The sequence below is a fragment of the Lepidothrix coronata genome, unplaced genomic scaffold, assembly GCF_001604755.1.
Source record: "Lepidothrix coronata isolate B3197 unplaced genomic scaffold, Lepidothrix_coronata-1.0 Scaffold27, whole genome shotgun sequence".
Classification (NCBI taxonomy): Eukaryota; Metazoa; Chordata; class Aves; order Passeriformes; family Pipridae; genus Lepidothrix; species Lepidothrix coronata.
In genome coordinates, this window is record NW_016690207.1 from 971496 (window position 1) to 997366 (window position 25871).

At 61.5% G+C, this 25871-nt stretch overlaps 7 protein-coding genes across 17 annotated transcripts in view; 1 reads left to right on the plus strand and 6 right to left on the minus strand.

Moving 5' to 3' along the window:
* Nucleotides 1-1646, minus strand: part of BUD13 (BUD13 homolog) — a 5897-nt gene extending 4251 nt beyond the window's left edge. For 2 of the 3 annotated variants that reach the window (XM_017809490.1, XM_017809487.1), the window contains exons 1-5: nt 1516-1646; nt 1286-1379; nt 776-863; nt 576-633; nt 2-74 (exon numbers count right to left, since the gene is read on the minus strand). In XM_017809490.1, the coding sequence (XP_017664979.1) occupies nt 2-74; nt 576-633; nt 776-863; nt 1286-1379; nt 1516-1637 (435 nt within the window). In that variant the 5' untranslated portion in view covers nt 1638-1646. The remainder of the gene's footprint in view (nt 1; nt 75-575; nt 634-775; nt 864-1285; nt 1380-1515) is intronic. The other variant, XM_017809488.1, reaches the window with a different exon arrangement.
* A 281-nt stretch (nt 1647-1927) lies between these two features.
* ZPR1 (ZPR1 zinc finger) lies at nt 1928-5706 on the minus strand. Its single transcript, XM_017809486.1, has 14 exons — nt 5543-5706; nt 4968-5129; nt 4627-4717; nt 4466-4536; nt 4162-4248; nt 3961-4083; nt 3802-3855; nt 3642-3708; nt 3347-3417; nt 2967-3056; nt 2749-2859; nt 2559-2645; nt 2405-2470; nt 1928-2287 (listed from the first exon to the last, which is right to left on the minus strand). The coding sequence occupies exons 1-14, from the start codon at nt 5681-5683 to the stop codon at nt 2153-2155; spliced, it is 1356 nt and encodes a 451-aa protein (XP_017664975.1). The 5' UTR covers nt 5684-5706; the 3' UTR covers nt 1928-2152.
* On the minus strand, nt 5705-7962 carry APOA5 (apolipoprotein A5). Of its 5 annotated transcripts, XM_017809479.1 has the most exons (5): nt 7359-7858; nt 7107-7181; nt 6925-7033; nt 6564-6753; nt 5705-6359 (listed from the first exon to the last, which is right to left on the minus strand). In XM_017809479.1, the coding sequence occupies exons 1-5, from the start codon at nt 7822-7824 to the stop codon at nt 5838-5840; spliced, it is 1362 nt and encodes a 453-aa protein (XP_017664968.1). In that variant the 5' UTR covers nt 7825-7858; the 3' UTR covers nt 5705-5837. The 5 variants fall into 5 exon arrangements, with proteins under 5 accessions (XP_017664968.1, XP_017664972.1, XP_017664967.1 ...); XM_017809483.1 differs by lacking the exon at nt 7359-7858 and adding an exon at nt 7865-7962 and having other exon boundaries at nt 5705-6753; XM_017809478.1 differs by having other exon boundaries at nt 5705-6753.
* A 552-nt stretch (nt 7963-8514) lies between these two features.
* APOA4 (apolipoprotein A4) lies at nt 8515-10193 on the minus strand. The gene is made up of 4 exons (XM_017809491.1): nt 10078-10193; nt 9888-9954; nt 9640-9766; nt 8515-9547 (listed from the first exon to the last, which is right to left on the minus strand). The coding sequence occupies exons 2-4, from the start codon at nt 9934-9936 to the stop codon at nt 8620-8622; spliced, it is 1104 nt and encodes a 367-aa protein (XP_017664980.1). The 5' UTR covers nt 9937-9954; nt 10078-10193; the 3' UTR covers nt 8515-8619.
* Nucleotides 10194-11268: 1075 nt separating this feature from the next.
* Nucleotides 11269-12051, plus strand: APOC3 (apolipoprotein C3). The gene is made up of 4 exons (XM_017809500.1): nt 11269-11342; nt 11448-11507; nt 11629-11755; nt 11860-12051. Exons 2-4 carry the CDS (start codon nt 11450-11452, stop codon nt 11954-11956), a joined length of 282 nt encoding a protein of 93 aa, XP_017664989.1. The 5' UTR covers nt 11269-11342; nt 11448-11449; the 3' UTR covers nt 11957-12051.
* Nucleotides 12052-12444: 393 nt separating this feature from the next.
* Nucleotides 12445-14093, minus strand: APOA1 (apolipoprotein A1). The gene is made up of 4 exons (XM_017809497.1): nt 14013-14093; nt 13775-13830; nt 13367-13520; nt 12445-13291 (listed from the first exon to the last, which is right to left on the minus strand). Exons 2-4 carry the CDS (start codon nt 13815-13817, stop codon nt 12694-12696), a joined length of 795 nt encoding a protein of 264 aa, XP_017664986.1. The 5' UTR covers nt 13818-13830; nt 14013-14093; the 3' UTR covers nt 12445-12693.
* Nucleotides 14094-15252: 1159 nt separating this feature from the next.
* The window catches only part of SIK3 (SIK family kinase 3), a 73933-nt gene continuing 63314 nt past the window's right edge, over nt 15253-25871 (minus strand). For all 5 annotated transcript variants that reach the window (XM_017809471.1, XM_017809469.1, XM_017809468.1 and 2 more), the window contains 9 exons: nt 25473-25598; nt 25070-25155; nt 24277-24386; nt 23268-23625; nt 22115-22974; nt 18397-18560; nt 17526-17658; nt 17237-17404; nt 15253-16925 (listed from right to left, as the gene is read on the minus strand). In XM_017809471.1, coding sequence (XP_017664960.1) covers nt 17247-17404; nt 17526-17658; nt 18397-18560; nt 22115-22974; nt 23268-23625; nt 24277-24386; nt 25070-25155; nt 25473-25598 — 1995 coding nt within the window. In that variant the 3' untranslated portion in view covers nt 15253-16925; nt 17237-17246. The remainder of the gene's footprint in view (nt 16926-17236; nt 17405-17525; nt 17659-18396; nt 18561-22114; nt 22975-23267; nt 23626-24276; nt 24387-25069; nt 25156-25472; nt 25599-25871) is intronic.

The following is a 25871-nucleotide window of genomic DNA, read 5'->3' on the forward strand; positions in this document are numbered from 1 at the left end:
GGGCAGAGGGGTCCAGGGAGCCGTTGTGTTCCCCCCTCGGTGGCAAAGGGTCCGGGGAGTCGTGGCGTTGCCACCTGGGAGGGCAAGGGCGGGAGAAGGTGACAATGAGCTCAGTTTGTGTTTGGTTTGCTCAGAAACAAAACCTGCAGGCCTGTGGAGTCGGTCAAGGCTGAAAACAGCTCTGTGAAGGTGAGTTCACGTGGATTCTGCACCTCTGTGTAGGGACCTGCAGCACTGAGCCACAGCCTCCCCAGAGCACACCCCAGAAACCTTCCCAGGAGCCTAGATCATGGGACAGCTGGAATTTTCAGTTCTCCACCCTCATCATCACTCAAATCGAGAGCAATCATCACCCTGATTTTCCTGGCACTGTCACAGGACTATGGGACAGCTGTTCCCCATGTCACACACACTCAGGGAGCTGCCAGCCCCCCTCCCAGGCAGGAGTTATCCAGCCCATGTACACCTGTGCCCACAATTTACAGCAAAGCACTTGGAAACTGCAGAACCAGAGAGGCAAAACCAGAAAACCAGAGTGAACCGAGAGCAGAATTCCTGGTTGAAGCCCCCCATACCTCGTGGCAGACTTGGCAGGTCCCGAAACATCTGAACTCTGGGAATCTTCGTTCTGGTCTAGAGGAAAACAATGAGAGTGACCACTGTTAGGGCTCTGCACAGCTCAGGAGCCCTCCAGTGTTTCAAGGATTTAGTTTTAACTTGTGTCACTGTTTAGAGCAGTCAAACACTAGGGTGGGAGGGTGGAAGGGTCTGCTCCCACCTCCCAAAAGCTTCCACTTGGAGTTTGTTCGGAATTCCTCCATGAGCTTCACCTCATCAGGACGTTCATCAATGAACTCTGCCACCTGGAAACACATCACCACGGTAAACAAGAGGGCTGTGAAGGAAAAAAGAGGCAGGATTCCCACCTTCCAACACAACTTATTCAGCAGAACTGCTGATGGACACTGATGTGTGACCATCCTTTAGCTGCCTTCCCAGGGAAAAATCTCAAAACAATTTTCCAAAGCCTTTTTCTTCAACGTTTCTCCCTTCACTGCCAAGGTTTCCAGCCTCAGCTACACTGCAGCAGCCACCAGCCAGCCCAGTTCCTCCTGCCTTGTTCCAGCAGCTGTTGTGACGCTCAGAACTGCTGTGCTCTTGGAAAACACAGAGCCATTAAGAACAGGCTCCTTTGAGCTCACCCAGCTCTCCAGGGCTCCGAGCAGGAATCCCACCCAGGGAAACAGGAGGAGAAGGGATTTGGCGTCTGAAACCGCCGGCTCACCACAGGCATGTCCGCTTCGTCGTCCTCCTCCTCCTCCTTCTGCGGGGCGGCGGCGATGCTGTTCCAGCTCACGTCGTCATCCACGATCCGCATCCTGCGGGAGGGGAGACCATCAGGAGCGTCCCGGCCCCGGGAGGGGAGCTCAGGGCGGGGTTCTGGGGAGATTTTGGGGCACCGCGGAACCCGGGCCCGCCGCAGGCCTCGCCGCCCCCTTTGCCCCCGGGACTCACCCGGCTCTGCCGGTGCCGCCCGGCGGTCTCTTCTTGCGGCGGCGGCGGGGCTGGGCGGGCGCGGCGGGGCCGCTCAGGTACCGCTGCAGGTACTCGGCCTTGGACACCCCCGGCGCCGCCATCGCGGCCGCTGACGCGCAACCGCCGCGCCGGCAGGAAGGGGCGGGGCCACACTATGTCTGCTGTGTGGGCGGGGCGGTGGGCGTGCCCGCACCGCAGAGCGGCCATAGATAGAGCTGCGATTGGGCGTGGCCAGACGGGCAACGGCCATTAAAGGCGCGGAGGGGGCGTGGCCAGGCCGCATCGGAGCCGTGGGCGGAGCTATGAATGGGGCCGTGGGCGTGGCCAGGCCGCGCCCAGCGTTGTGAATGGCGCACGCGCGGGGCGGAGGCGGGACGCGGCGCCTCCCTTATTTTGTCCGTGTATCTTTATCCAAACACCTTTATTTGGGGGTCGCGGCCCCGATTTCCAGTCCCCCGTCCCCCCCATCAACATAACACCTCCCGCCCAGCTCCGCTGCCTTCAGCCTGGAGCAGTTCCCCTGACTCCCAGGAAGGGGAGAAGAGTCCTGGCCCTAAATCAAGTCCTGGTCCCTGGAGCGGCTGGGAAAGGGGCCGGAGGGGTCCAGCGCCCCCTGCTACCGGCCCGAGGCGCCCTCAGGCTCGTAGCCCTCCGTCTTCATGTCGTTCAGCCCCAGGTCCTCGTTCTGCTCGAACGTGCGCTCGTAGCGCTCCACCCTCAGCTCCGGGTCCTCCTCTGGGGCGTACACGTTCTGTGGGGAGAGGGGAAAACCTCCTGCACTGCCCTCTTTCCAAAGGCTGGGGCACGCTGCCCCCAAGAACCCCCAGAGGAATACAGAAGAGCCCACACCAGGGGCCCAGGGCTGTACCTGGAGGTAGCTGTTGCCTGCAGGGTCATCCATGATGAAGTGAGCCTTGTTCTTCCCGTCTATGATCTGCAGGAATAGAGCAGGTCCAGCCATCAAGGCTCTTCCTAATCCTTCAGCACTTCTGGCAGAGGATGGGAATCCAGAGCACACTCACCTCCTGCAGCTTCCCAATGAACTCCTGCAGCTTCCCCGTCCTGCTGGGCATGGAGCTGTCCCCCAGAGTGAAGGGGTTCCTCTCCACCTGGAAGGGCAGGTGAGCACCTGTGAGGCAGCCAGAACCAGGGCCAGCCCAAACAGGGGCACAGAGGGGGCTGAGCCCCACCAGGCTGGCACAGCACACTCACCAGGTCACGGATGTCCTTCAGCAGCCCCTCCAGCGTGGTGAACTTCCCCCCCAGCGCTCCCATCCCCAGCTCAAACTCCAGCTCTGGGATCTCCACACTGCATGTCTCGGACTGTGACAGTGAACACCCTGTGAGTCCCCATGGAGGGATGGCTGGGCCCCCCTGGACTCCCCACAGCCTCCAGAGGAGGACAGGGCAGGTATCCAAGGGTAGTGTACCTTCAGGATGTCCCTTGTCATGTCAGAAGGGTCTGTAATCCGGAGGGTAATCCTGGTGCCTTGTGGTTCAATCGCTCCTCCAGACTTCACCTAGGAACAGCTGGCAGTCAGCTCCATGGAATTCACACTCAAATCACACCACGGTGCTTTAAGAGCAGCCCAGAGGCCACTGGAAACCTGGTACAGTGCCTGAAGTCAACCCCAAACCTGGGACAGAGCCTCAACACCCAGCATAAAGCACCTCCTGACACCGCCCCCAAATCCAGCCTCCCTCCCAGCCTGGCTCCAAACCACCACACTGGGAAGCAGAGCTCAGGGACAAAGGCACCCACCCCCCCCAAAAAAAAAAAAAAAAAGAGGTCAGCACTTTTCCAGCTCACCTCATTCGTCCTGTGCCCACAGGAGTCGCAGTTTGTGGCCATGATAATCACTTCCTTGAAGTGTGGGATTTCTGGAGCAGACAGTCAAGGAAAACCTCAAGGCAGCAGCCTCGGTCCTTCCGAGGTACTGCAGGAGCTCGCTGTGAGCGGCCCTGAGACAGCTCTGCACCCTGGCAGGCTCCACTAGAGAATCCATCCAGGTGCAGCAGGAAGAGCCCAGGGTCAGCACAGGGACCCTCACCCCACCCCACCTCCCTGCAGACCCCCACCTACGCCCACCCCCCTCAAAGGATACGCACCACCTTCATGTTGGTGTTGGCCGGAGCGTTGCACTCAGGGCAGTTGGTGTTGAACTGCAGGACCTGGAGCAGGGCAAGGAAAAGGGGGGTCAGGATGTCCCAGTCAGCCCAGAACACCTCTCCTGGGTGTCACCTCTGCACTGCAACATCACCCACCTCGTCCCTCAGATCCTCTGCAGCGTCAGGCGGCTTCGCATCCACCTCCTCCCCCTGCAAGAGAAGCAGGTTCCCTAATTTGGGGACTCCCAGGGAACAAGGGATTCATCAGCCCTGCTCCCCAGGCTGAGAGCACATGGCCCAGCAGCCCCCAGTCACCTCCAGTCCCAGCATAGCAGCCTGCTGGGGGGTCCTCCTGTAGTGGGTGACCACGAGGGCGTCGTCCCGCCGCGGCGCGTGGGGGTTCTCCACAAAGCTGTTCCCTGAGGGATCGTCGATGATCTGCGGGAAAAGGGAGCCTGAGGGAGCCATCCTGCACTCCCCGTGCCAAACAGGGGCCTCCCTCCCGTGTGCACTCACAAAGGTGAAGGGGGAATTCATTTCTTTCAGCTGCCTCAGTTTTCCAATGAACTCGTCTATTTTCCTGGCCACCTCTTCGTCTGTCGCCTGCAAGATGACACGGAATCACTTAGGTTGGAGAAGACCTCCAAGATCACCGAGTCCAACTGCTGCAGGGGCTGCCCAGAGCTGATGGCAAAGGTGATCCTGGCACAAAAGCCCCCAGTGCTCTCCCCCACCACCCCTGCACAACACCAGCGGGCAGGGGATGATCAACCCACGGATTTGCCATCCCTGAGGAGCTCCCCCTTTCCCAGCACCTCACCCTGCGCACGGGCTGGTCCTGCTCCAGGCCTGCCACAGCTCTGTCAATGATCCCCTCGATGGTGGTGAGGACTGGAGAGGGGAAGAAAACAGAGGTGATGGCACCATTCACACACCACAGCCCCCCCCAAACTGCTCTGAGCTGGGGGGCACGTCACCCACCTCCCTTCTGGGAGAAGGCAGGGATCTCAAAGTCCAGCTCTGGAATTCGAGCCATGGCACAGTCAGTCTTCACCACCTCCCTGTTCATGTCCTGTATACACAGTTGGGGAGCAGCATTAGGATCCCCAGCAGATCCAGGGGCTCCCACACTGGGCTGTGCAGCAGCATTGGCTCCAGCCCCCTCTCCACTGGGAACGTGCACATTTCGTGCTTGGAACAGTTACTGCCAAACAAATAAAGCTATTTGCCAAACAGCACAGAAGATAAACACTTTGTGGCTGGAGCCAGACCAGCCCGTGAGGGACAAAGGTGTGCACAGGGCAGCCCCCCGTGCCCTTCACCTGGCGCGAGGTGACAGCCAGGGTGTAGCGCACGCCCTGCTCCTGGATCCTGCCCGCTGACTGGATCTCTGTGTTGGACCAGGAGCAGCTGTCACAGGAGAAGGAGCTGACGATGATCTCTTTGAAGAAGGGGATCCTGGTGAGCAGGAGCCGCGTCACTCCCTGTCGTGGGAATCCGAACCCTCAGGGCAGTGTTCCGCAGGCCCCACATCCCTGTCAGCCCCTCCCAGCGTGGGCAGCTCCCTGATCCCAAACCTCTCCCCACCCCAGCAGCCCCTGCCCACCTCCCTCCACATCCCACCAGTGCCCCCCGCCCCAGCTGCGGCCCCCAGTGGATCTTCCCTTGCTCCTGCAGACCCCTGTACCGAGAACCACATCCCTGCAGCCCCTGTGTCCCCCACCCGCCAACCCCTCTCCTGCTCCCACTCCGACTCCCGCAGACCACTGTACACCCCCGGACCCCTGCACACCCCGTCCTGCTCCCCCACCGATCCCGGTACACCCCGGACCCCTGCACAGCCCTGCACACCCCGACCCCCATGGGGGCCCAGCCCCGGCTCTCCCCGCTCCCTCACGTTGCGGAAGCAGTTCATGCAGAGGGACTCGATCTCCGCCGGCTGCTGCTCGCCGTCGTCGGCGCTGAGGGGCCGGAACAGGGACCCCCCCGAGCCCGGTCCCGACCCCGGGCCCGGCTCCATCGCCCCCAGCGCCGACATGGCGATGCCCGCCCGCCGTCACGTGGCGGGGGCGGTCACGTGTCCCAGGGCGGTCACGTGCCCCGGGCGGTCATGTGACACGTGCTCCCATGGCCACGATGGCGGCGCCTTTATTGTGGTTCATCCCCGGACCCAGACCCGTGACCCCCGCCCATCACCGCTCCCCGCCCGCCTCCCCGCCCAGGCTGAGCGCCAGGTCCCTCCACAGCGCGTCCAGCTGCGCCCGCAGGTCCTCCACGGGCGGCGGCGGCGCGTCCCGCGGCTCCTCCGGCGGGTCGGGGCGGGCGCTGAGCTTCAACCGCATCTCCTCCGTCTCCTGGTCCAGCGCCCGCGTGAAGGCCTGGATCTGGACGTAGGTGTCCCGCCGGAACTCCTCCACCCGCCGCTGCACCTCCCGAGCCAGCGCCTCCCGGTATCGGCCGGGGGGGGCCGGGGGCTCCCCGAGGCTCTCGGGGTACAGGCTCAGCTTCGCCTTCAGCTGCTCCAGGTTCCTCTGGATCTGCTGGTGCAGGTCCCGCGCGTTGCGGGTCAGCTTGGCCGACAGCTCCTGGATGTGCTGGTTGAGCTGTTCCGGGGTGGCGCGGGCGTGCGGGGCCACGGAGCGGTGCAGCTCCTGCACGTTGCGGTGGATCTCGGTGACCAGCCTGTCGGCGTACGGGTGGAAGATGTCCTTCACCTGGTCCGTGTGGAAGGCGATCTTGTCGGCATAGTGGGCCATGAAGCGCTGGAGCTCGCCGGCACCTTCCAGGAGCTGCGCCGTCACCTCCCGGCTCGGCAGCAGCTGCCGCCGGAGCTCCCGCGCCCGCAGGGACACCTCGTCCAGCAGCTCCTCCGTGAACGGCTGCAGCTGGTGCCGCAGGTCGTCCAGGTGCTTCCCAACCTGGTGGTGCACCTCGTCCACGTACGGGGACAGCTTCACCCGCAGGCTCTCCAGCTCCCTCCGGATGACCTTCCGCAGGCTGTCCGAGTCCTGGGACAGCTGGGGCTGGGGGCCCCTGGGGAGGGGTGACAGCTTCCCCAGGAAGTCTCCCATGTAGCCGACTCCATCCTTAATGCTCTCCTTCAGGTTCCTGCAGGAGACAGTCACCAAGCACCCTTGACTGACCACAGCACCCCTCTGTGCCCACACTGCCCCCTAATAAACACCAACACCCACGAGGACCTTCCCGTGAGCTTCTGTGCCCCCGGGGGAGAGAAGCAGGGCCCTAGCTGTGCTGGGGGACCCTGGGCACTGTACTCACGTGATGTCCTTGCCCAGCTTGCCATGGCCGTGCTGCAGGCTGTCCTTGTCCCCCGTCAGCTGGCTCAGGTATTCCCAGAAGCTGCCCTGCCCCGCCTGGGCCGGTGACACTGAGGGTGGGAGGGTGGCATGAGTGGGGTGTCCGTGGTGCTGCCCCCCCCCCGCCCCTGTGCCCACACCCACCTGGGAAGGCAGCCAGGAGGGAGAGGAGCAGCACAGCCTTCAGCAGCATGGTCTGCTGGGCCGGGCTCTGCTGGGCTGCGGGAGAGATGGGAGAGGCTGCTCTGCCAAGTGCTCACAGGGTGGTGGCTCTGCTTCACACCCTGTAACACCTGGGGTCTCCCATAACACTTGGGGTCCCCCTATAAACACCTGGGGTCCCCCGTAATACCTGGAGTCCCCTGTAACCCTGCCGTTGTGCACCTTTGAACTCACACCCAGCTCCTCCGGCTGCACAAAGCCAAACCAGGCACAAGGTGTCCCCGTCCCTCACCTGGCTCTTGGTGCCTCCCGTGTCCCTCCCGCCGGGAGCCGGCCCGCGGCTCCCCTTATATAGGTCCGGGGGGAGCGGAGGAGCGGGCGATAAGGCCCTGCGGCACGGGAAGGCTTTTTGGACCTCACTCCGTGTAAACACAACGTGGAGGTCCGTGCCCGTTCCTGGGAGGTGACCTGGGGGACGGTCACCTGACCGCCCGCTGCCCCCCGCGCTCGCTGACCCTGCCCCGAAGCCGACCTTCACATCCCAGAGGGAATGCTGGATGGAACCGCCGGGGCGGTGGGGATGGGGCCGCCGGCTGCACCTCCTGTCGCAGAGGCCGAGGGGGTGGAAAGGGAGCCTGGACCCCCGGGATGGGTGCGGGAGGGTGAGCCCGGCGCCGGCTGTGCCAGGGAAGGGTGGCATGAGCGGTGTCAGCAGCCCAGACGGGGAGCACAGAGCACACCTTTCCTGGGGCTGCCCGCTCCCGCTGGATACCCAGCCCGCCGTGCTCGGCTTTTTTCCCCCGGGAATACAAACGGGCACCCTGGGTGGGGGGCGAAGTCCGGCGCTCCCGGGGTGAAACGCCGAGCAGTCGCCGGCGCTGTTCCGGCACCGAAGTCCGCGAGGCTCCCTCGCCTGTGCCAACGCGTGAGGTCGCTCCAGGCAGCGCTGGCTGTTCTCCAGTCTCATCCCAGCCCTTCCCTTCCCATCCCGCCAGCAGAACGGCTCGAGGGGCTCGCTGTGGCCATCGCTCGGTCAGTTCCCTTTTCCTCTCCCTGAAGCACGGCCCGCAGAATCCCGTCCTCCGTGGCACAGTGGGGATGCACAGCTGCATCCCGGGGCTCTGCCCCTCTGGAGCCCCCTGGGCTGCTGTGGCACCCCAGTGAGGTGATGTCGGGGCCCTGGTCCCATGCTGGCCCTTGGGCTCACCTGGCTGCCACCAGCACTGAGCCCCTCACCCACCTGCCCCCACCTTTGTGCCCTCTCCCAGGTTCCCCAGAACATTCAGGGTGATGGTCCCCCCTCAGAGCAGCTGGACCAAGTTGCCCAGGTTGCCCGTCCTGGGGCAGGACAGCAGGATACTGTAGGGAAGGAAGGACACAGACCAACATGTGCATCACAAGGTTTATTTCTGCTGCGGGCAGAGGCTGGGAATGCTCGGAGTGTGTGGGGACAGCTGGCCAGCCCGTGTCACCTCCCCGTGGCACCGGGGGGGACTCAGTTCTCGGGGGGTGGGATGGTGCTGAGGAAGGCGGACACCTTCTCCCGCACCTCCTTCTCCAGCAGCTGCAGGTGATCCTCCACTCCAGCGGTACCCGACTCCAGCTTCCCGCGCATCTCCTCCAGCTGCTGCACCAGCTGCTTCCCGAAGGCCTCTCCGAAGGGAGCCGCCTGCTGCCGGAAGGCCTCCAGGGTCTGCCCCACGCGCTGGTCCAGCTGCTGGGCCAGGGGGGCCAGGCGCTGCCTCAGGCTCTCGGCGTCGCCGCTCGCCGCCTCCCGCAGCTCCCGCGCCAGCGGGCTCAGCTGGGCACGCAGCTCCTCGGAGCTGGTGGCCAGGCGGGCGCGCAGCTCCTCGGCCGCCCGCTCCATCTGCGCCGTCAGGCTCTCCAGCTGCCGGTTGAGCCCGTCCTGCACCTCCTGGGCATAGGGGCTGAGCCCACGCCGCAGCTCCGCCACGCTCTGCGCCACCTGCGCCTTCAGCTCATCGGCCACGGGCACCAGCCGCTCCTTCAGGCTCTCCACGCCGCCGTCGATCTGCTCCTGCAGCCGGTCGGCGTAGGGGCTGAGGGAGGCCTGGATGCTCTGGGCGTTGTCCTGCAGCCGGTCCCGCAGCTCGGTCGCGTAGGGCTCCAGCACCCGCTGCAGCTCCCCGGCCCCGCGGTCCACCCGGGAGCGCAGCTCCTCGGCGTAGGGGCTCATCTTGGCCTGCAACTGGCGGATGTTGGTGCCGATCTGCTGGTGCACCTCGTCGGCGTAGGGCGCCAGCTTGGCCTGCAGCTCCGCCAGCTCCCGCCGGATCTGCTCCTTCAGCCGCTGCGAGTCCTGCGCCAGCCGTGCCTGCAGCTCGGTGGCAAAGGGCACCAGCTTCTCCTGCAGGTCCTCGGCGTAGGCGCTGACACTCTGCAGGTTGGTCTTCAGGAGGGTGCTGGGGAGAAGGGACAGGTCAGTGCCCGTGTGCCCCCGGCACCCCCTGAGCCCCCTGAGCCCCCACGAGCCTCAGCCCATGGCTCAGCTCACTTGATCTGCTTGGTGAGCTCAGTCTGCTGCAGCTGGTCCACCGTCTCCTTGGCATTGCTGCCCAGCTCCGTGAAGTACTTCCAGATCACACTGGCCACCTCGTCGGGGTTCACGTCAGCCCGTGCCCCTGCAAGGGGATGGTGGGATCAGCACCAGGACAATCCCACTCCCCCAGGGACAGCAGGTCCCCACTGCTGCCCTGGGGCAAGACCCCCCTGCGAGCACCAGGGACCCACACGTCACCTCACCTGAGACTGCGAGGAGCACCAGGACAAGGGCGGCCACCTTGGGTGCCATCCTGAGCACTGGGGACTCCTGCGGGAGCACAGAGAGGAGGTGAAGGGAACCCCAGAGGCTGGCAGCCCCCCGGCCCCCAGCCCCCTGCCCCACCACAGGCCACGGAGGCACTGGCTCTCCCCAGCCCTTGCAGCTGCTCACCTGTGCTGCCACGGCCGTGGTACCTGCTGAGCCGGCAGCTCCCTGTGCTATTTATGCAGCCTGAGCACCCCCGTGGCTTCCACGCAGGCTGTGACACAGCCCGGGCTTGGACTTTAGCAGAGTTGAGACGTGGAAGCACCTGATGTGTGCGCAGCCCTGACATCACCCGCAGCCCTGACATCACCTGTGGCCGGTGAACCCACCAGCTCCCAGTGAGGTGCCAGGGCAGAGAGGGGTTGGGGGTACACGGGACACACAAGGGCTGAGCCCCTCCTGAGGATGGGGACCCTGGACAGAGGGGACAGTTCACTGCTCCGTGGGATGCAGTGGTGGCTGTGCTGGTGCCAGCTGTGCAGTACCCGGGATGTGGGGTGGTACCTGGGATGCGTGGTGGTGGGACAGGGCACGGGGTCTGGGGGACACTGAGGGGACTCCTCAGCCCTGCCACCAGCTGTGCTGTGCCTGGGATGGGCAGCAGGGCAGGACATGGGCTCAGGGTGATGCTGTGATGGAGCTGGGGGTTCACAAGGCTGTGTATGTGCAGGATGGCACTGCTCCTTCCCAGTCCAGGCTCATGGAGGAAGCCCTGCCAGAGGAACAGGTCAGGACCCCTCAGGAACTGCAGCCACGGGTGCTGGTGTGCCTGGGAATGGGGGGGGGCCGTGCGTGTCGCTGGCCGTGGGCACTGGGCCCTTGGCACACCCCGGGGGTGCAGCCCTGCACCCCCGGCTCAGCCCACCCCACCCCGGGCCCCTGCTCGGGCTGCAGAGCCGCCGGGATGTGTCACCGCGGGCAGGGGCAGGGACCGGCCGGGCACTGACAGGGACAAGGTCCAAAGGGCTCTCGCGGTGCCCGAGGGCGTCGTGCCCGGGGCCGGAGCCGCTGGATGTCACCCTTGTGCCGTGTGTGCCCAGGGCCCCAGGCGTGTCCCCAGGGCCGCAGTCACCGCGCTGAGCCCTGCAGCGGGCACCGGGCTGGCTGCGCACACGCGTGTGCACAGACACACATGTGCACAGGCACACGTGCACAGGCACACATGTGCACAGGTGTGTGCACACACACGGACACACGCGGAGCCCCGGCAGGCTCCATCCCCGCGGGATTTCCCAACTCCTGACCGGATGCAGCCCCCCTGCAACCCCCCCGTGCCCCGCTCCCGGCCAGCCCCCCGCCCTGACCTTTGCACAAACCCCCTCAAGGGCGGCCGTGGGGAGGGTATAAAGGGGGAGCCCGGGGCTGCCCCCACGTCGCAGAGCCCGGCACAGGTGAGTGGGGACACCCCTGGCGAGGGTCGTGCTGGGAAGGGGACGGGGTCGGGACCCCTGTGGCCCCCCCTGCCACCCCCACCATGTGCTCTGCTCTCTCCCCAGCCATGAGGGCGTCGCTGCTGCTCCTGCTCGCCTGCACGGCCGTCCTGGCAGTGGGAGCAAGTAAGGGACAGCGAGGGCTGTGCGGGAGGAGGGCGTCGGGGCTCAGGGTGCTGGGGCACACTCCGGGGGGGCACAGCCCCGGGGCCCCGTCCCCCCACTCCCAACCGATTCCTGCTCGCAGGGGCCGACTCGCCCGAGGAGCCGAAGGCGCTGGTGCAGAAGGTGCAGGAGCTCGCCCAGAAAGCCTCGGCCATGGCCAAGGACGCCTTCAGCAGGGTGCGGGAGTCAGAGGCAGCACAGCAGGCCAGGTGCCCCCGACTGCCCCCAGCTCAGGACCTGTCCCTGTCCCCCAATCCCAGTGGGGAGCCCGTCCGGGCCCCGCACTGATCCCCTGCCCTCCCTCCCCTCACAGGCAGTGGCTGACGGACAACACGGAGCTGCTGAAGCAGCGGCTGGTCTGGCTCAAGGAGCAGCTGGCAGAGCTCTGGAAGAAGACACCGGCCATGTAGCCCCACCAGGGACTGGCTAGGGTCCCGCTGGGCTGGGGTCCCCCCGGCTCCCACCCGCTGTCTTGGTTCTCTCAATAAAGTGGGGCTGAAGCAAATGGCTGTGGTGACATCGCTGTGGGGATGGGGAGGAGGAGTGTGAGCTGTGGAGAGAGGGAGGGCTGGGACAGACACCGGCACCGGGGCTACACATGGCCCTGTCACGGTGCCCAGGGTGGCAGGAGCTGGGTTCTGCTTCCACAGTCCAGAGGGCTCCAGGTCCTGCAAACCCAGTCCCAGTGCCCTGCAGAGCCCTTTGTGTGAGTCCAATCCTGGCTGCACCCTGGGCAGAGCTGGGCTCAGTACGGGGTGAGCCCAGGGCACCCCAACACCAGCTCCCTGTGCCCCCATTCCCTCTTGGGTTCTCCAATACCCTCAGCCCGGAGAATCCCTCGCCCCCAGCCCCAGTTCAGGCTGTGCCCTCCAGCATCCACTGCAAAGACTGAGCGAGCTCCAATAACTTAAGTCATGTTTATTTGACAAAAGGGAGGCAAAGCTGAGAGTGACGCCAAGGAGGGGAGGGGAGGGGGTAGGGAGGAGAGGAGAGGGTCTCTGGGGAGGACACCCCAGGGCTGGGCTGGCCCAGGGCTCTGGTAGCTCATCCCCAGAGCCCCCCGAGGGGAAGCACCCGGGGCAGGGCAGGGAGCACCCCGAGGCGGCTGCGGGGCTGGGGTCAGTCCCTGGCCGCACTGGCTGGCGGCTCAGGCCACGCTCTTCTGGAGTTCGTCCAGGAAGGAGATGAAACGGGCCTTGAGGGTCTCGGTGTAGGGGGTGAGGCGCTCCTTGAAGTCCTGCACCAGAGGCGTCACCTTCTCACGCAGGTTGCTGAGGTGCTCCACCACCTTGGCCTGGTACTCGGCAGCCTGGGGGATGCCCTTCTCCCGGATCTCCTCCAGCTTCTGGCTCAGCTTCTGCCTCAGCTCGTCGCTGAAGGGTGCCACGTTCTTGCGCAGCTCCTCGACGTGCCCGCGCAGCCGGTCCCGCGCCTCCTCAGCCACGGGGGTCAGCTTCTGCTGCAGCAGCTCCACCTTCTGCTTGCTGAGCTCCTTCAGCTCCTGGGCGAGGGGGGCCAGGCGCTGGCGGTACTGCTCCAGATCTTCCGTCCACTTGGCAGAGAACTGGTCCAGGAAGGGCCGGATCTTCTCCTTCACCTCCTCCAGGTCCTTGGTCAGCTCCTGGCGCAGGTTCTCGGTGTCCTTCAGCCACATCTCCCGCACCTCCTTGTAGTAGGGGGCAAGGTCCTCACGGAGCTTGGCGGTGGCTGCACCCAGGGTGTCCAGGTTCTCACCCAGCTTCAGGCTGTGGGAGCAGAGGGAGGTCACACACGGCACCCAGGGATCCCCCTCCAGCCCCTGCCACACGGCCCCCACTTACTCCAGCTGTTTGCCCACGGCAGAGGCCTCGAACTGGGAGATGGCTTCCTTGCCACTGGCCTTCACTGTCTCCAGGTACACATCCAGCATGTCCCTGAGGCGATCCAGGGGCGCCTGGGGCTCATCGTGCTGCCAGAAGGAGCGGGCCTGGGTGCCTACGGAGAGAGCCGGGTGTGCTCAGGACACACTGCCCGGTGCCGGCGGGACCGCAGCGGGGACGGCTCCAGCCCTGCCGGGGTCCTGCCCGGCTCGGGAGGGGACCGGGGAGCCTCTTGGCTGCAGCCTGACTTGCAAAGCGCTTCGGAAGCCGGAGGCTTCCAGCAGCGCCCGCATCGGGCTCGGCCGCCCCGTCCCGCTCCGTCCCGCGGGGATTCGCAGCCGCCACCGCCCCAGCCCCGTCCGGACCTACCCGTCAGGCAGAGCAGGGCGAGGGTCAACACCACGGCTCTCATCTTCGCGCTGAACCTGGGGGCAGAGCAAGGAAGTTGGGCAAATCCAGCCCCAGCGGGAGCCGAGCCCCCAGCCCGGCTCGAGGGATCCCCGCCGGTGCCGCGGGCGAAGCCCGACGGTGGGAACCGCGGTGTCCCACGAGCAGAGGATTCTGTCCCTGGGCACCGCGGGTCCTCTGGAGCAGCCCAGACTCTTACCAGCAACCTCTGCCGCTGCTGCTCGTCCCGTCTGAGCGGCCGAGGCTCCGCCGCCGCTATTTATGCCGGAGGGGCAGTTCCGCGGAGATAAGCCAGCGCGGCGGCCCAAGAACTCGCTCCCGGCGGGCGATGTGGCGCGCAGGGTTCAAGGATCGCGCAGCCCAGCGCCGAGGAGCGCCGGCTTGGCAGGGACGGCGAGCAAACAGGAGCTCCCGGCGGGACGCGCCTCGCCGGCCAAGGAGCCTGTTTACGCTCCCGGTGACCCAGATTCCTGCTGGCCGCTGTGGCCTTGCCGGGGCCTCTCGCAGCCCCCAGGGATTGGCCGGAGGCCCAGGGACAAGGTTTATTCCCGCAGGGATTTGTCCTGCCGTACCCAGACCCCTCGCCTGCACTGGGGGTCTGTGCCCCGTCCTTCCTCGGGGCCGGTGAGACCCGCACTGCTCATGTCACCCCTTTTCCTGCTGTGTCCCCAGCACAGAGGTCCCAAGAGCTGTGCCCTGCTGCCCACTCACACCAGCCTGCCTTGGAAACCTGGGCAGCAAAGGCTGAGCTCAGAGCCAGCACCAGCCTGACATCAACACCCCAGCACGGCCACCCCAAACCCCCCCTCGGCCCGAGGTGCTCCCTCATCCCACTGCCACCAGCCCAGGGACCCACAGGAACCGAGCCTGGGAGAAGCACCTGGCAATGGGGACAGGGAGAGAGGGGACAGGGAGAGAGGGAGTACATCCCCTGACAGGGCTGTGGGGAGTACGTGGCCAGCAGGGCTGGGAATGCCATGGGGAGCTGCTACAGAGGAGTGATGCTCCCTGTTTTGGAGTGGCACCAGCTCCCAGAAGCCTCAAGCCTTGGAGCTGCTCACTGGGCACCTCATGGGCATCACACAGGTATCACCATCCCCTGCAACACTGCAGGGTGCTGGAGGCACAGCTCCCTGCTCCTCCCAGATTCTACCCATTCCTGGGAAAGCCTGGCTGGGGAAGGAATTGCCCCACAGCAGGGTTTGATCCGCAGGCATTTCCCCACACCCACGTCCTTCACAGGATGAGTTGGGCTCTGCTGAGCTCTGGTGCTGCGGGGGGGCTGTGAGTGCCATGGGGGCTTTGGGAAACCCAACTAACTGGAGCCCAGGGGAGGTGACAGCCCCAGGGATGGACTGGGGACACGGCACCTTCAAGCGCGGCCGCGCTGCCGCCCCTTGAGCTTTGGCGTTGAGCAACAAGGCAAACAAGAGCCCGGGGAAGATCATAATCATGGTTTTATTTGTTATGATCCCACTGTCCAACTAATTGACTAGTTGCAAGTGACCCACAAAAAAATGGACTGAAGATTTTACTGAAACTTTTTTTTTCCGTCTGTTTGTTTTGTTTTTAGTCCAACATAAATGAGGAAGGAAAAAAAAAATACTTCTGACATTTCCAAAAAACAGAAATAATAGCAAAGTATATTAATATACATTCAACATATACTGCGCGTATTGATTACTACAATACAAAGCCATGATAAAAAAAGTGTGATACTGCGGATGGCACGGTGAGCGCGGCCCTGCGGGGCGGCGGCTGCTGGGGGGGGCCCGGCGACTCTCCCAGGATACAGTGTCATGTAAACAAAAGGAAAACAAACCGAAGGGACAGAGCAAAAAGGCTTTCAGTGTTTCCCACCCTTCCCGCCGGGCTCCCCGCGCCCCCTCCCCGAGCCCGCGGGTGCCGGGTGAGGAGCTTCCCTCCTCTCTGATTTTCGGGATTGCAGAGCCATTAGCGTTGTTTTCCCGGAGAAGGGGAGGCCGGGAAGAGGCACGGGTAAGGATAGCAAAGTCACCTCTGCTGTGCTGGTTTCACGCTTCCTTCTGTGCAAAGTCAGGAGGGCTGGGCTGATTTTTCCTTTAGTTTTATAAAATATTCCAGAAAAGTGTCAATGAGAAGGATCTGAGCTGGAGCTTGTCAAGTCCCAAAGGCAAGGGTGACACCACGTGCTCCAGAGCCCCGGTGGGGGGGATTCCCGCTCTATCCACCAAGGAAAGGATGGAAAAGGGACAAAGAAGAGACCTCTGCACGTCCCAACTGTATAAGGAGAATTACCACTGTCGCCACTGGCACGAGAGAAAACCAGTCACAAGTACAATGTCGTTAAAAGAAATAAAATACTTTGAACAAAAGGTGCAAGTCACAATTCATATAGAACAGAATCTAGTTAAAAATTTCTCTCAAACAGAAATTCCTTTTGCCTTTTATTAATAACAATAATAATAAAACAACATTTACCAAAAAAAACCCAATTCCTACGTGATCAGGAGGAGAAGCAAAGGAAACAAAGAAAAATTCGTCTGCCCTACATTAGCCAGGAAAAGAAAAAACCCCAAGTCGTGGCGGATTTGGAAAGAAGAGGGGGAGGAAGGGCAGGGAAGGGGTGATCCTGTCAGCACCCCGGCACACAGGAGGGAACAGAGCAGACAGAGATGAGACGAGAAGCGCATTGCACCAGGGTGGGAGCTCCTCGCACCGGCCAGAGCCCCAGGTGGGATGGGGAGGGCCCCAGGCTCAGCTCCCCCCAGTGCAGCGGGACAGAGGGGAAGGACAGCACAGGCTCCATCCAGGAGTGGCTCCAGTCCCCTTGGACTCCTCAGGGAGGCTCAGCCCCGGCAGTGACAGCCCCCAAGGCAGCCCCAGTGCCGAGGCTGCGCCGATCCTCCGCTGCCGCATCAGGCTCAGGTCTCTGGTTGTTCGGTGGTAGCTGGAGTTACAGGCAAGTGTGGCAGAAATTAAAGAACCCAAAGGAACACACTGGATGAGGTGAGGATGAGGAAAGGGGCCATGGTATTCCAGTTAGTCAGAAATACTACGGCAATTTGGCGCAATGCTGCTAGATACTGTTGGTTTAAAATGGACCTTTTCGTTTCAAAGCTGTACACAAACCCTGCAAGAGAGGAGAAACAGACACGTCAGGAGACACCAGAACGGCAGTTCTGCTCCCACAGCCCTCCAGCACTCCCACTCCATTCCCAACCCTGTCCCAGGAGAGGGGCTTTGGAAACAGCACAGGCCTGGAAGGAGGGGTGTTTGCCCTGGGCAAACGGTGGACAGCAAACAGCCCCAGCACAGGAGCTCGGAGCTGATGGTCCCATCCCCAGCACTGGAGCAATGAACAGGGAAGGAGACCCATGGAAGCGAGGCCATAAAGGCAGCCTGAGAAGTGTGTGGGAGAGAGGAGGACACATGGATACTCACTCCCTCCTGGTTACACCCCCGCCTGCTCCATCCCAAAGGGCACCTCCGGGTGCTTGTAGCTCAGCAGGACGTCCGTGATACACGTGGAGGGGTAACAGGAGGTGTTTAGGTGCTGGCTGCCATCGCCCAGGTTGGGGTGCTCTTGACCTTCCAAACTCTCCCCACATTCTGCAAAGAAGAGGTGGCTTTGCAACGCAGACCACGAGCTGGTCCTCTCAGCTCCCCACCCAGACCCCGAGGAGCCCCCCACGCCCCCCGTGCCACGTCTGCAGCTTGCCCAGGGCCTCACCCTCGCTGTCCCTGTCGCGCAGCTGCTGACTGGCCATCAGCGACGACTGGCTGAGCACGGCGTCCGACATCCGAGCAGAGCTTAGTGCTTTTCCTGCCATTAAACTCATTCCAGGCAAGTTATCTAACTGCACCTGGGGAGAACACAGGACACACGTCAAGGGGGAACTGGGGAGAGGTGCCCCAATTCCTCCCACCTGCACCCCAGCTCTCAGACAAGCTGACCGAGGAGCTTCTGCAAAACTTCAGTGAGGGTTCAGAAGGACAAGAACTGTGCATCAGGCACAGCTTGGGTGCAGCCAGTGTCCCCTCAACAGGAGAATGGACTGAACAGTCCAAATCCCTCTGAACTAACAGAATCACAGAATAGCTGGGATTGGAAGGGACCTCTGGAGATCATCTATCCAACCCCCCTGCCGAGGCAGTCATCTAGAGCACGTGACACAGGAACATGTCCAGGTGGGGTTTGAATGTCGCTGGAGAGGAAGACTCCATGCCCTCCCTGGGCAGCTGTTCCAGTCCTCTGCCACCCTCCCTGGAAAGTTCCTCCTCATGTTGAGGTGGAACTTCTTGTGGTTTAGTTTATGGCCATTACTTCTCGTCCCATCACTGAACCAGGGAAGCTGCCATTCTCATCTACAGCACAAGGCAGCTGTAGCAAAGCACACATCAAATTTGGGCAGGACAAAGTTCCCAGCATCCCAAACCTCCCAGGGAGTGGAGCAGTGAGGTCTGGGCTGCCACGACCAGCTCCTTCACAGCCGGACCCAGGGCTGGGCTCGGTGTGTCTGCAGAGCCCTGTGTGACCAGAGCCAGGCCAGAGCCAGCCTGGGCTGTTTCACTGGAAGGGCCTTGGAGGCCAAGGCACCTACGTAGGCATCATCACTGTTCTGGATGGTGTGATGTCTCTGCAGGGTCCTGGGCCGCGGGTGCTCGCTGGACGTGGGGCGCACGGGGTAGCCCAGCCCGTTGTGGTCAGGCAGCTGCATGGCTTGGCTGGGGGAGCTCCTGTCCATGCAGTTCCCTACGATGGACTCTTGAAAATCAGACAAGACAGGAAAACAACAGGTTAGTACAAGGGTCTGCACCTCCCAGCCACGTGTGCCACTGCAGAACCAGGGGGCTGAGATATGAGGCCAGGGACAAGTGCTCCCTGCTGGTAGAGCAGAGACGGGACCCCCGGCTGCTGTGGTGGGAATGGTGCAGCACCAGTGCCCCTGACTGCACCCTGGCAGGCTTCACCCTCCAGCATTAAGATCCCAATCCTAGCACTGGGATCAGGTCTACAAAAGCAGCCTAAAATTGGAGGGACAGGGGCAGGAGCACAGGAACCAGACCCTTTCCCACTGCCGCCTTCCCCTCAAGCCTGAGCTCGACCCCCATCCTGTGCACATCGTTACACAAGAGCTGGGGGAGCCTCCAACACGGGATGTTCTAGCAGGGCCCCTTGGCAATTGTAAGCAACATAATCCTGCTGGAAGAGCTGGCCAGGATGTTCACTTTTATCAGATGACTTCTCCCTGCCCTCCCACTATCTGGCTGCGGGAGCACACGGGTGTTCTGCCTGGCAAAGTCCATCCGCGCTGCAAGCTCTTGTGACTGAGGGCAAAGGCCACATTCCTATCAGGCAAAGCCTCTCGTCATCAAGTACAAGATGTTTTGGATAAAGTCCTGAGCCATGGAGGAGCCTGTCATCGGGGCTGAGCACACAAACAGCTCGCTCAGCGCGGACCCCGCAGAGCACAAACATGGGACGTGGCTGTGAGCGCTGGGGAGCTGCCCCGAGGTGACACAGCTGCAGGTAGATCCCTCAGCCAGAGCTATCGGCTTTCCCGGGGCTTTGGCCAGTGGGAAGTGATCTCCTGCTGTGCTGGGACACTGTGCTGGGACACCACACCACCTGGCTGGCACTGCAATTGCGAGGTGCCACTAAACTGCTCCCCAAAGGGATCTCATAGAATCACAGAATATCCTGAGTTGGAAGGGATCCACATGGATCCTGACCCTGCACAGGACAGTCTCAAATCTGTCCATAAATTCAGCAGGATCCAAATGAGACCCCATCCCATGTGCTCTCCATGCCGCTCCCAGGCAAGTGAGCATGGATAGCACAGCTAGCACACTGCTCCCCATGCCCTTCCTCTATCAGGGAAATGGCATTCCTGCTGGAGCCCTGTCCCAGGCCAGTCAGAGATGCAGCTGGCCTCCCCCTTCCTTTGCACAACCATGGGGTTACGTGCGGTTAACAGTCAGCTTTCCCGGAAAAGCGAGAAGGAAAACATGAGGTAACAGATGTTGGCGGAGCAGTGCCACCCACACACTGCTCAGGATGCTGCTCCAACTGTGGGAGCAGTGGTTGGGGCCAGCAGCCCTGCTGCTCCCGCTCCAGCTCCACAAACAGCCCTGGCGCTGGGGGTGACGAGTCCCCCGAGCCTGGAATAGCTGGGACCCCAAACCCAGCCACACGCTTCCCAGTGCCAGCACTGCACCTCTGGGGATGCGGCTCAGGCCAAGGGGCAGACACCCCGAATTCAGGCTCCCTTCCTTGCCCCAGCCCTGCAGAGGAGAGCCTTTCATCCCCACATCCACAGGGAATGGCTCCTTTGTGTCAGTGTGGCATGTGACACTGGCACGGCGGGCAGGGCCACCGCCAGCTCGGCTCCTCAGTGCCGGGGCAAGGCAGGTTTCCCATGGGCAGAACTCCCAGCCTGGGATGGCCACGCTGGAGCAAAACTGGAGCAGGGCTGTTCACAGGCAGTTTAGTCACATCCCAAGCGGATCTGGTCGACTCTCACGGTCCCTGGCTGCCATCTCTGGCAGATGCTTTCCGGACATCCAGGGCTTTGTGATCAGCAGCAACACGCTCCTGGGGAAGCTCAACCACTGAGAAGCTACACCCTGCTCTAGGGAAAACACATTTGGAGAGCTGGGGCAGGGAGAGAAGGTACTACCCATTCAAGAAAAGCTGCAGCCTCGTAACGCATTCTAGGAAAAATAGTGGGAAAACCCAGGGACATCAGATTTGGTGCAGGTCAGTAGTGAGAAAACCCAGGGATGTAGGATTTGGTGCAGGTAAGGGTCCCTGGACAGCTTTGAGGCAACTCTGCCTGGACCCAAAGTGGTGCAGGCCTGAGTCCAAGTGGGTTATGGAGGCCTTGAGGAAAGTGGTACAAGCAGTTGCATCCCAAGACATAGTTTACTATGTGATCACTCCAAACAGCCCTGTCAGAAGGGCTTACACAAACATATTTGTAAACATTTACTTGCCTTTACTCATTTACAAGGCCTTGTAGTCTAAAGTCCTGTTCCTTGTGTAACCAGCAGTGTGGGTGTAGAGATTTGGCTTCTGACTTCACCAAACCTTGTTGTCCATCTAATGGGCTATGGTGGCAAGATGCAACTCATGATTTGGTACCAAAAGCCCCTCCAGAGCTTCCCACCTCCACTGAACCTGGGGCAATTCCCTCAACTCATGCTCCAAGCACAGCAGGGAAATGGAGCTCTGAGAGCAAACACATCGGTAATTCAGAATTTAGGAGGATTTCAGAACAGCCCTGCCTTGTCCCTGCCCCCCGCCCACGCTCTGGGGGGTCAGGGCTTGGCAGCCCCACTCAGACCTCTGAGCCAGCCTGTTCCAGCCCGGTACTTTCCCAACAAACCCGTGCTGTGTCCCCAAACAAAGCTGGGCCTCCTGTGCCCTGGACACGGCTCCTCCGCAATAGGGCCCTCGGTGCCAAGGGCAAGCTGGTGGCTCCAGCCCAGCACCCCCAGTCCTGCAGGGAATACTGATCTGCCTGCTCAGCCTCTCCTGAAAGCCCTCTTAGTGAGGGGCTCGGAGGGTGTTTTTCCTGCAGAGGAGCCTGGAATTACAGCTCAGGCAGGAATTCTCTGACAGCACAGCGCTGCCAGCAGAGCCACTGAGGAGCAAAGGCGCAGCTGCTTCCAAGGAGCAGGAAAGGTCTTCAGAAACAAATGGCAAGTTTAAACTCATTTTCTCCAGAATTCACCCTTTCCAGTTCAAGCAAGGATAGAATCTCGCTGCTGCTTCCCAAGTGCCAGAGAGGCTGCAAGGCCACCTGAGCCACAGGACACTGACCAGCACTGTTACTGTGTGGGTTTGGGGCAGCTTTAGCAGTGCCTGGACTCGAGGGTCTGTGCTTAAGAGCAGGAATACATGGACACACTGCTACAGTTTGGGGTGTGCTAGCAGCTGAACTCTTCCTATCCTGTGTTTACAAGGAATGGGGAACACCACCAGCAAGAATAAATCCATAGCCAGCACACAGCATCCCTGAAAAGATGGTGGCACACTGGGGCCTGGGCTTTACCTGCCTGCAGAAGTAGGTCAAATTCCTAAGGGAAGCAGCCGGTTGGGTTCCCTCCTTACTCAACCCTGTTTATTACAGAGGCCGTGCCTGCCATTTACTTAAGGCCACAAAAGCCAAAAAGAATGTCAGTAATTCCATGCTGTGCAAAACATGTCAGGAAACCCTTGCTGTGCCGGGCGGGGCGGTGTCCTGGGCAGGGAGGTGAGCGGGACACGGCCGGCACGGGTGGGCACTGGCCTGCACGGGCAGCAGGAAGCCTTACCTCTGCTGGGCACCTTATTCCTGAATCCGGGTGCGGGCTGATGCCTGTACTGGTGCGTTCCCAGCTCCTGCGCGGGATTAGCAGTTCCTAGCAAAGATTCGGGGTCCCCGTGCCCTCCTGCATTTACAAGCAGAGGGGTCTCGTGGCAACCTTTGGTCAATGTGTTTGAACTCTTACTGTCAGGAAAGCTGTCCCTGTTTCCCTCACAGGCGCAGTCCTCCTCCATGCTCTCCGAGTGGAACAGGGCTGGCTGGTGTCCGTATCCCTGCGGCGGCGGCACGGACGCAGGGACCTGCTGGATACATTCTTGAGCCCTGATTTTTAAGAGATGCTGGGGGCTGTTCTGGGGGTGGTACGTGTCAGCACTCTGATAAGGCAAAGACAACGACTGGCGCTCCGAGAGGTTCTGTCCCACGCTGGTGCCCATATTCCCAGCATCCCCTTGACTCATATGCCTGAACAACTCTTGGAATTCTTGCTGCTGCTGCTGCTGCTGCCGCCGTTTGATGAGCTGTGCAAATTCTGCCTGGGGCAGCCGCATGTCCGTGTGCCCCGTGAGCGAGTGCCGGGGGGAAAGCAGTCCCTGGAGGATGTGCGGTACCTGCTGGTGTCGGCTGTAGTCGGGAGGTGTTGGGGACAACAGTGCCTGCTGTAGTGCCGATGCCGTGTAGTGCTGCTGCTGCTGATGTGCGTTTTGAGGGAAACTGGGATACTGGTCAAGCTGCGGGACCTTCAGAGCTTGCTGAGCTGGAGGGAACCCGACTCCTCCCGACGGGCTGTAGTTGCTGGGGGAAACGCGGGGCTGCTCCGGGAACAGGTGGGGGTGTAAGTGCACCTGGTCGTAGTTGGTGGGGGGATACCTGTTCACGTTCAAGGAAAAGGACGAGTGACTGCACTGCAGTGGCTCAGCACGCCAGGCTGCCCACCCTGCTCAGCAGGCAGCCCGAGGGGCTTCCTCAGGCACGTGGCAGAGCAGCCCTGCAGAGCCCTGGCCTGGCTCAGGAACTCCTTCCCAAGGGCAGGGAGGGAGTGAGCCCCCCAAAACCAGCACAGCACGGCCCGGGCTGGCAAGGACAGTGCATCTTATCCCGAGACACCTCCTCCCTGTTCCCCACCCCGCTCCCCGGGCCGGGAGCAGGGAGGGAGGCCTCACCTGTGCGACTCGGCGCTGTCGGCGCTGAGCTGCTTGGACAGCTGCCGGTGGCCGTAGCTGAGGGAGGCCATCAGGTTGGCGCGGTGCTGCATCTGGATCTGGCTGGCGCTGGGGCTCAGGGACATTCCCCGCGCGTGGGACGCCAGGCCCTGCCCGCCCACGGGGGCTCCGGGCAGGAGGCTGCTGCCCACCATGTCGCCGGGCTCCTGCACTTGGATTGTGACCTGCTGAGGCTGCGACTGCTGCTGCAGGCCCAGGCACGTCAGCCCCATGGCTGGAGGGGGGGAACAGTTACCGGACTGCGGGAAGATTGTGTTGTGGGATGGCATCCCTTGGAACTGGGACTGGGAGGCAGCACCTACAAGGAACAAAGACCCTCAGCATTCCTGTCAGCCCATGGTGAGGCTTGGGAGAGAGATCTGCTCTTCATCCCTGGAAGTGTTCAAGGCCAGGCTGGATGGAGCTCTGAGCAACCTGGTTTAATGGAAGGTGTTCCTGCCCATGGCAGGGGGGTGGAATGAGATGATCTTTAAGGTCCCTTCCAACCCAAACCAGGCCATGAAACTATGATTCACTCTATGACTCTGGGCCATGCTGGGAGCCCAGTACGTGTCTGTGAGGGTGAGGAGTGAGGCTCCTGAGTGCTGTCATGCTGTGCCAGCGTGCAAAGGTCACAGCGAGAGCCCCTTGCACAGAAACAGAAACTCAGCAGAGCTGACAGTGATTTGCATAAACCCAAGAATATCAGCCCTTCCTCCCCACCCCCAGGAGTGATAAGTAAGGATCTTGTGACAAGAAACCCAACAGCACATTCCAGCTGGCAGCTCCTCTCGAGCTCTCGATAACACCAGCCCTTGCTGCCAGATGGAGAATCTTTTACATCATCAGCAAACTGTGCAGCGCCTGGGCCGTGGGGGACTCAGGCCCTGGCACCCCCACACTGCTTCCCTGAGGTTTGAGGGACCACAGAGCCCTGTCAGGGGCCCACCCAGCTCCCAGGACTGCTTACCATGGGGCTGGAGCACACTGCTGCTCACGGGGGGTGGGCTGCTGTTGGGTTGCCTGAAGAGGTGGTTGTTGGGGTGGTTCGGGGGCGGGCTGGATGGCTGGATCCGTAACCTACGCAGGGAAACAAGCACCTTCTCATCATGCCTGCTCCTCGTTAAGATTCCTTCTCAACTGTGAGAGCTGACGCCAAATGCTGCACGTCTCGTTCTAAATAAACACCTCAAAGCCCTTGTTGGGGATCCCAAGCTCTGTGCAGCTTGTCTTCTCTTCCGAGAGCCACCTGCCTTGTCCAAATCACACAGGGAGTGAGCATGACCTGGTGACTACAACAGAAAACTGGGGACAAGGACACCCCAGGCTCAGCTCCTGACTCACTGTGTGCAGTGACACACGCTGCTCTCCTTTCCCGTAACTCAGCCTGCCTCACCCACAGGTCAGGGTGCTGAGGGCAAAGACAGTGACCTCACTGAGGGCCTGGACAGGTGTGAGACATGCAGGAGGCATGAGAGAGCCCAGCTGCTGAAGTGGCATCTTCAAGCCACTCATAAGGCAGGACTGTCAGTCCCCTGCTCAAAGCAGGTCTGTGCCTTTGAATTATGTTTCTCTGCTTCTAAAATCCTTCTGACAGAATCCAGCTCAAAGGATCAGGCACATTCACCTGGGAACTGGCTGTGCCAGTCTCACTTCATAAACCTCCAACTCAGCCTGGCCTCTCCTGTGTGTGTCAGCTCATCCCCAGGTCTGAGTAAGAGTAAAACCCACTCCCCAGAGTGTTTCTAAAGTCATTTCTTTACCTCTGAAGCTGGTGAGTGAGCAGAGCTGGCTGGTTTTCACATGGAGCTTGCAAGGGTGGAGATGGCTGTGGAGGTCGGATACAGTCCTGAACCAGGCACCACAAGAAAACAAAAAGTGTTTGCAGTCAATGTTTCAGTTAGTAAATTTAGAAACATTGCTGGGTGAAGCAGGATGTAACCAGATGCACTGATTTCAGTCCCTCACTGCAGCCCTGGCTACCACAGCTACCACAGCAGCTGTGCAAACATCTCTGCTGAAATCCTTCAGGCTTGGTCTTGCTAAAGCAAGCCCAGCAAAAACTGCCCTCCCTCAATCCCCCCGGGACCTGCTCACGAGTTGTGTCTGCAGCAAAGCAGGAAAACACAGCTAAGCCTTCAGCAGCTCTGGCTCGGGCTCCAGTACCTGGATCTGCTGATGAAGAATCTGATGGTGCTGCTCCTGCTGGTACAACATGTGCTGCTGCTGCGTCTTCTCCAGCGTCCTCTCGTCCATGTGCCCACCGTACATCTTCTGGAGCTGCTCGCACTCCTGCAAGGAACCCAGCACGTTCTGGAAATGACCTTCTCGTGCACACTCACTGCTGTGCAAAAAGGCACGCTCTGCATCCCACCCCTCTGAAAAAAAGCTGGCAAAAAAAGCCTAATCCATTTAATTTGACAGAATCAGGTGTGCAATAACGTGGCAAGACAACAGAAAAGCACTGGGTGCATGTGACACCGAGCTGGCACGGCTGTGTTCCCTTAGCGCAGGCAACAAGCTCTGGTAACGACACTTCAAGGTGAGGAGAGAATCTCATTTCTA

Coding starts and splice junctions, on each gene's coding strand:
- ZPR1 (XM_017809486.1), bottom strand. CDS start 5,683: ATGTCGGCGCTGGGGGCGATGGAGCCGGGCCCGGGGTCGGGACCGGGC. Junction 4,249..4,465: donor AGGACCAGCCCGTGCGCAGG/GTGAGGTGCTGG, acceptor GTCATCTTGCAG/GCGACAGACGAAGAGGTGGC. Junction 2,288..2,404: donor CAGGCAACAGCTACCTCCAG/GTACAGCCCTGG, acceptor CTCTCCCCACAG/AACGTGTACGCCCCAGAGGA.
- APOA5 (XM_017809478.1), bottom strand. CDS start 7,824: ATGCCACCCTTCCCTGGCACAGCCGGCGCCGGGCTCACCCTCCCGCAC. Junction 7,034..7,106: donor CCTCCTGGCTGCCTTCCCAG/GTGGGTGTGGGC, acceptor TCCCACCCTCAG/TGTCACCGGCCCAGGCGGGG. Junction 6,754..6,924: donor AAGCTGGGCAAGGACATCAC/GTGAGTACAGTG, acceptor TGTCTCCTGCAG/GAACCTGAAGGAGAGCATTA.
- APOA4 (XM_017809491.1), bottom strand. CDS start 9,936: ATGGCACCCAAGGTGGCCGCCCTTGTCCTGGTGCTCCTCGCAGTCTCA. Junction 9,767..9,887: donor GGTGCTCCTCGCAGTCTCAG/GTGAGGTGACGT, acceptor ATCCCCTTGCAG/GGGCACGGGCTGACGTGAAC. Junction 9,548..9,639: donor GAGCTCACCAAGCAGATCAA/GTGAGCTGAGCC, acceptor CCTTCTCCCCAG/CACCCTCCTGAAGACCAACC.
- APOC3 (XM_017809500.1), top strand. CDS start 11,450: ATGAGGGCGTCGCTGCTGCTCCTGCTCGCCTGCACGGCCGTCCTGGCA. Junction 11,508..11,628: donor CGTCCTGGCAGTGGGAGCAA/GTAAGGGACAGC, acceptor TCCTGCTCGCAG/GGGCCGACTCGCCCGAGGAG. Junction 11,756..11,859: donor GAGGCAGCACAGCAGGCCAG/GTGCCCCCGACT, acceptor CTCCCCTCACAG/GCAGTGGCTGACGGACAACA.
- APOA1 (XM_017809497.1), bottom strand. CDS start 13,817: ATGAGAGCCGTGGTGTTGACCCTCGCCCTGCTCTGCCTGACGG. Junction 13,521..13,774: donor CGCCCTGCTCTGCCTGACGG/GTAGGTCCGGAC, acceptor CTCTCTCCGTAG/GCACCCAGGCCCGCTCCTTC. Junction 13,292..13,366: donor GCCGTGGGCAAACAGCTGGA/GTAAGTGGGGGC, acceptor CTGCTCCCACAG/CCTGAAGCTGGGTGAGAACC.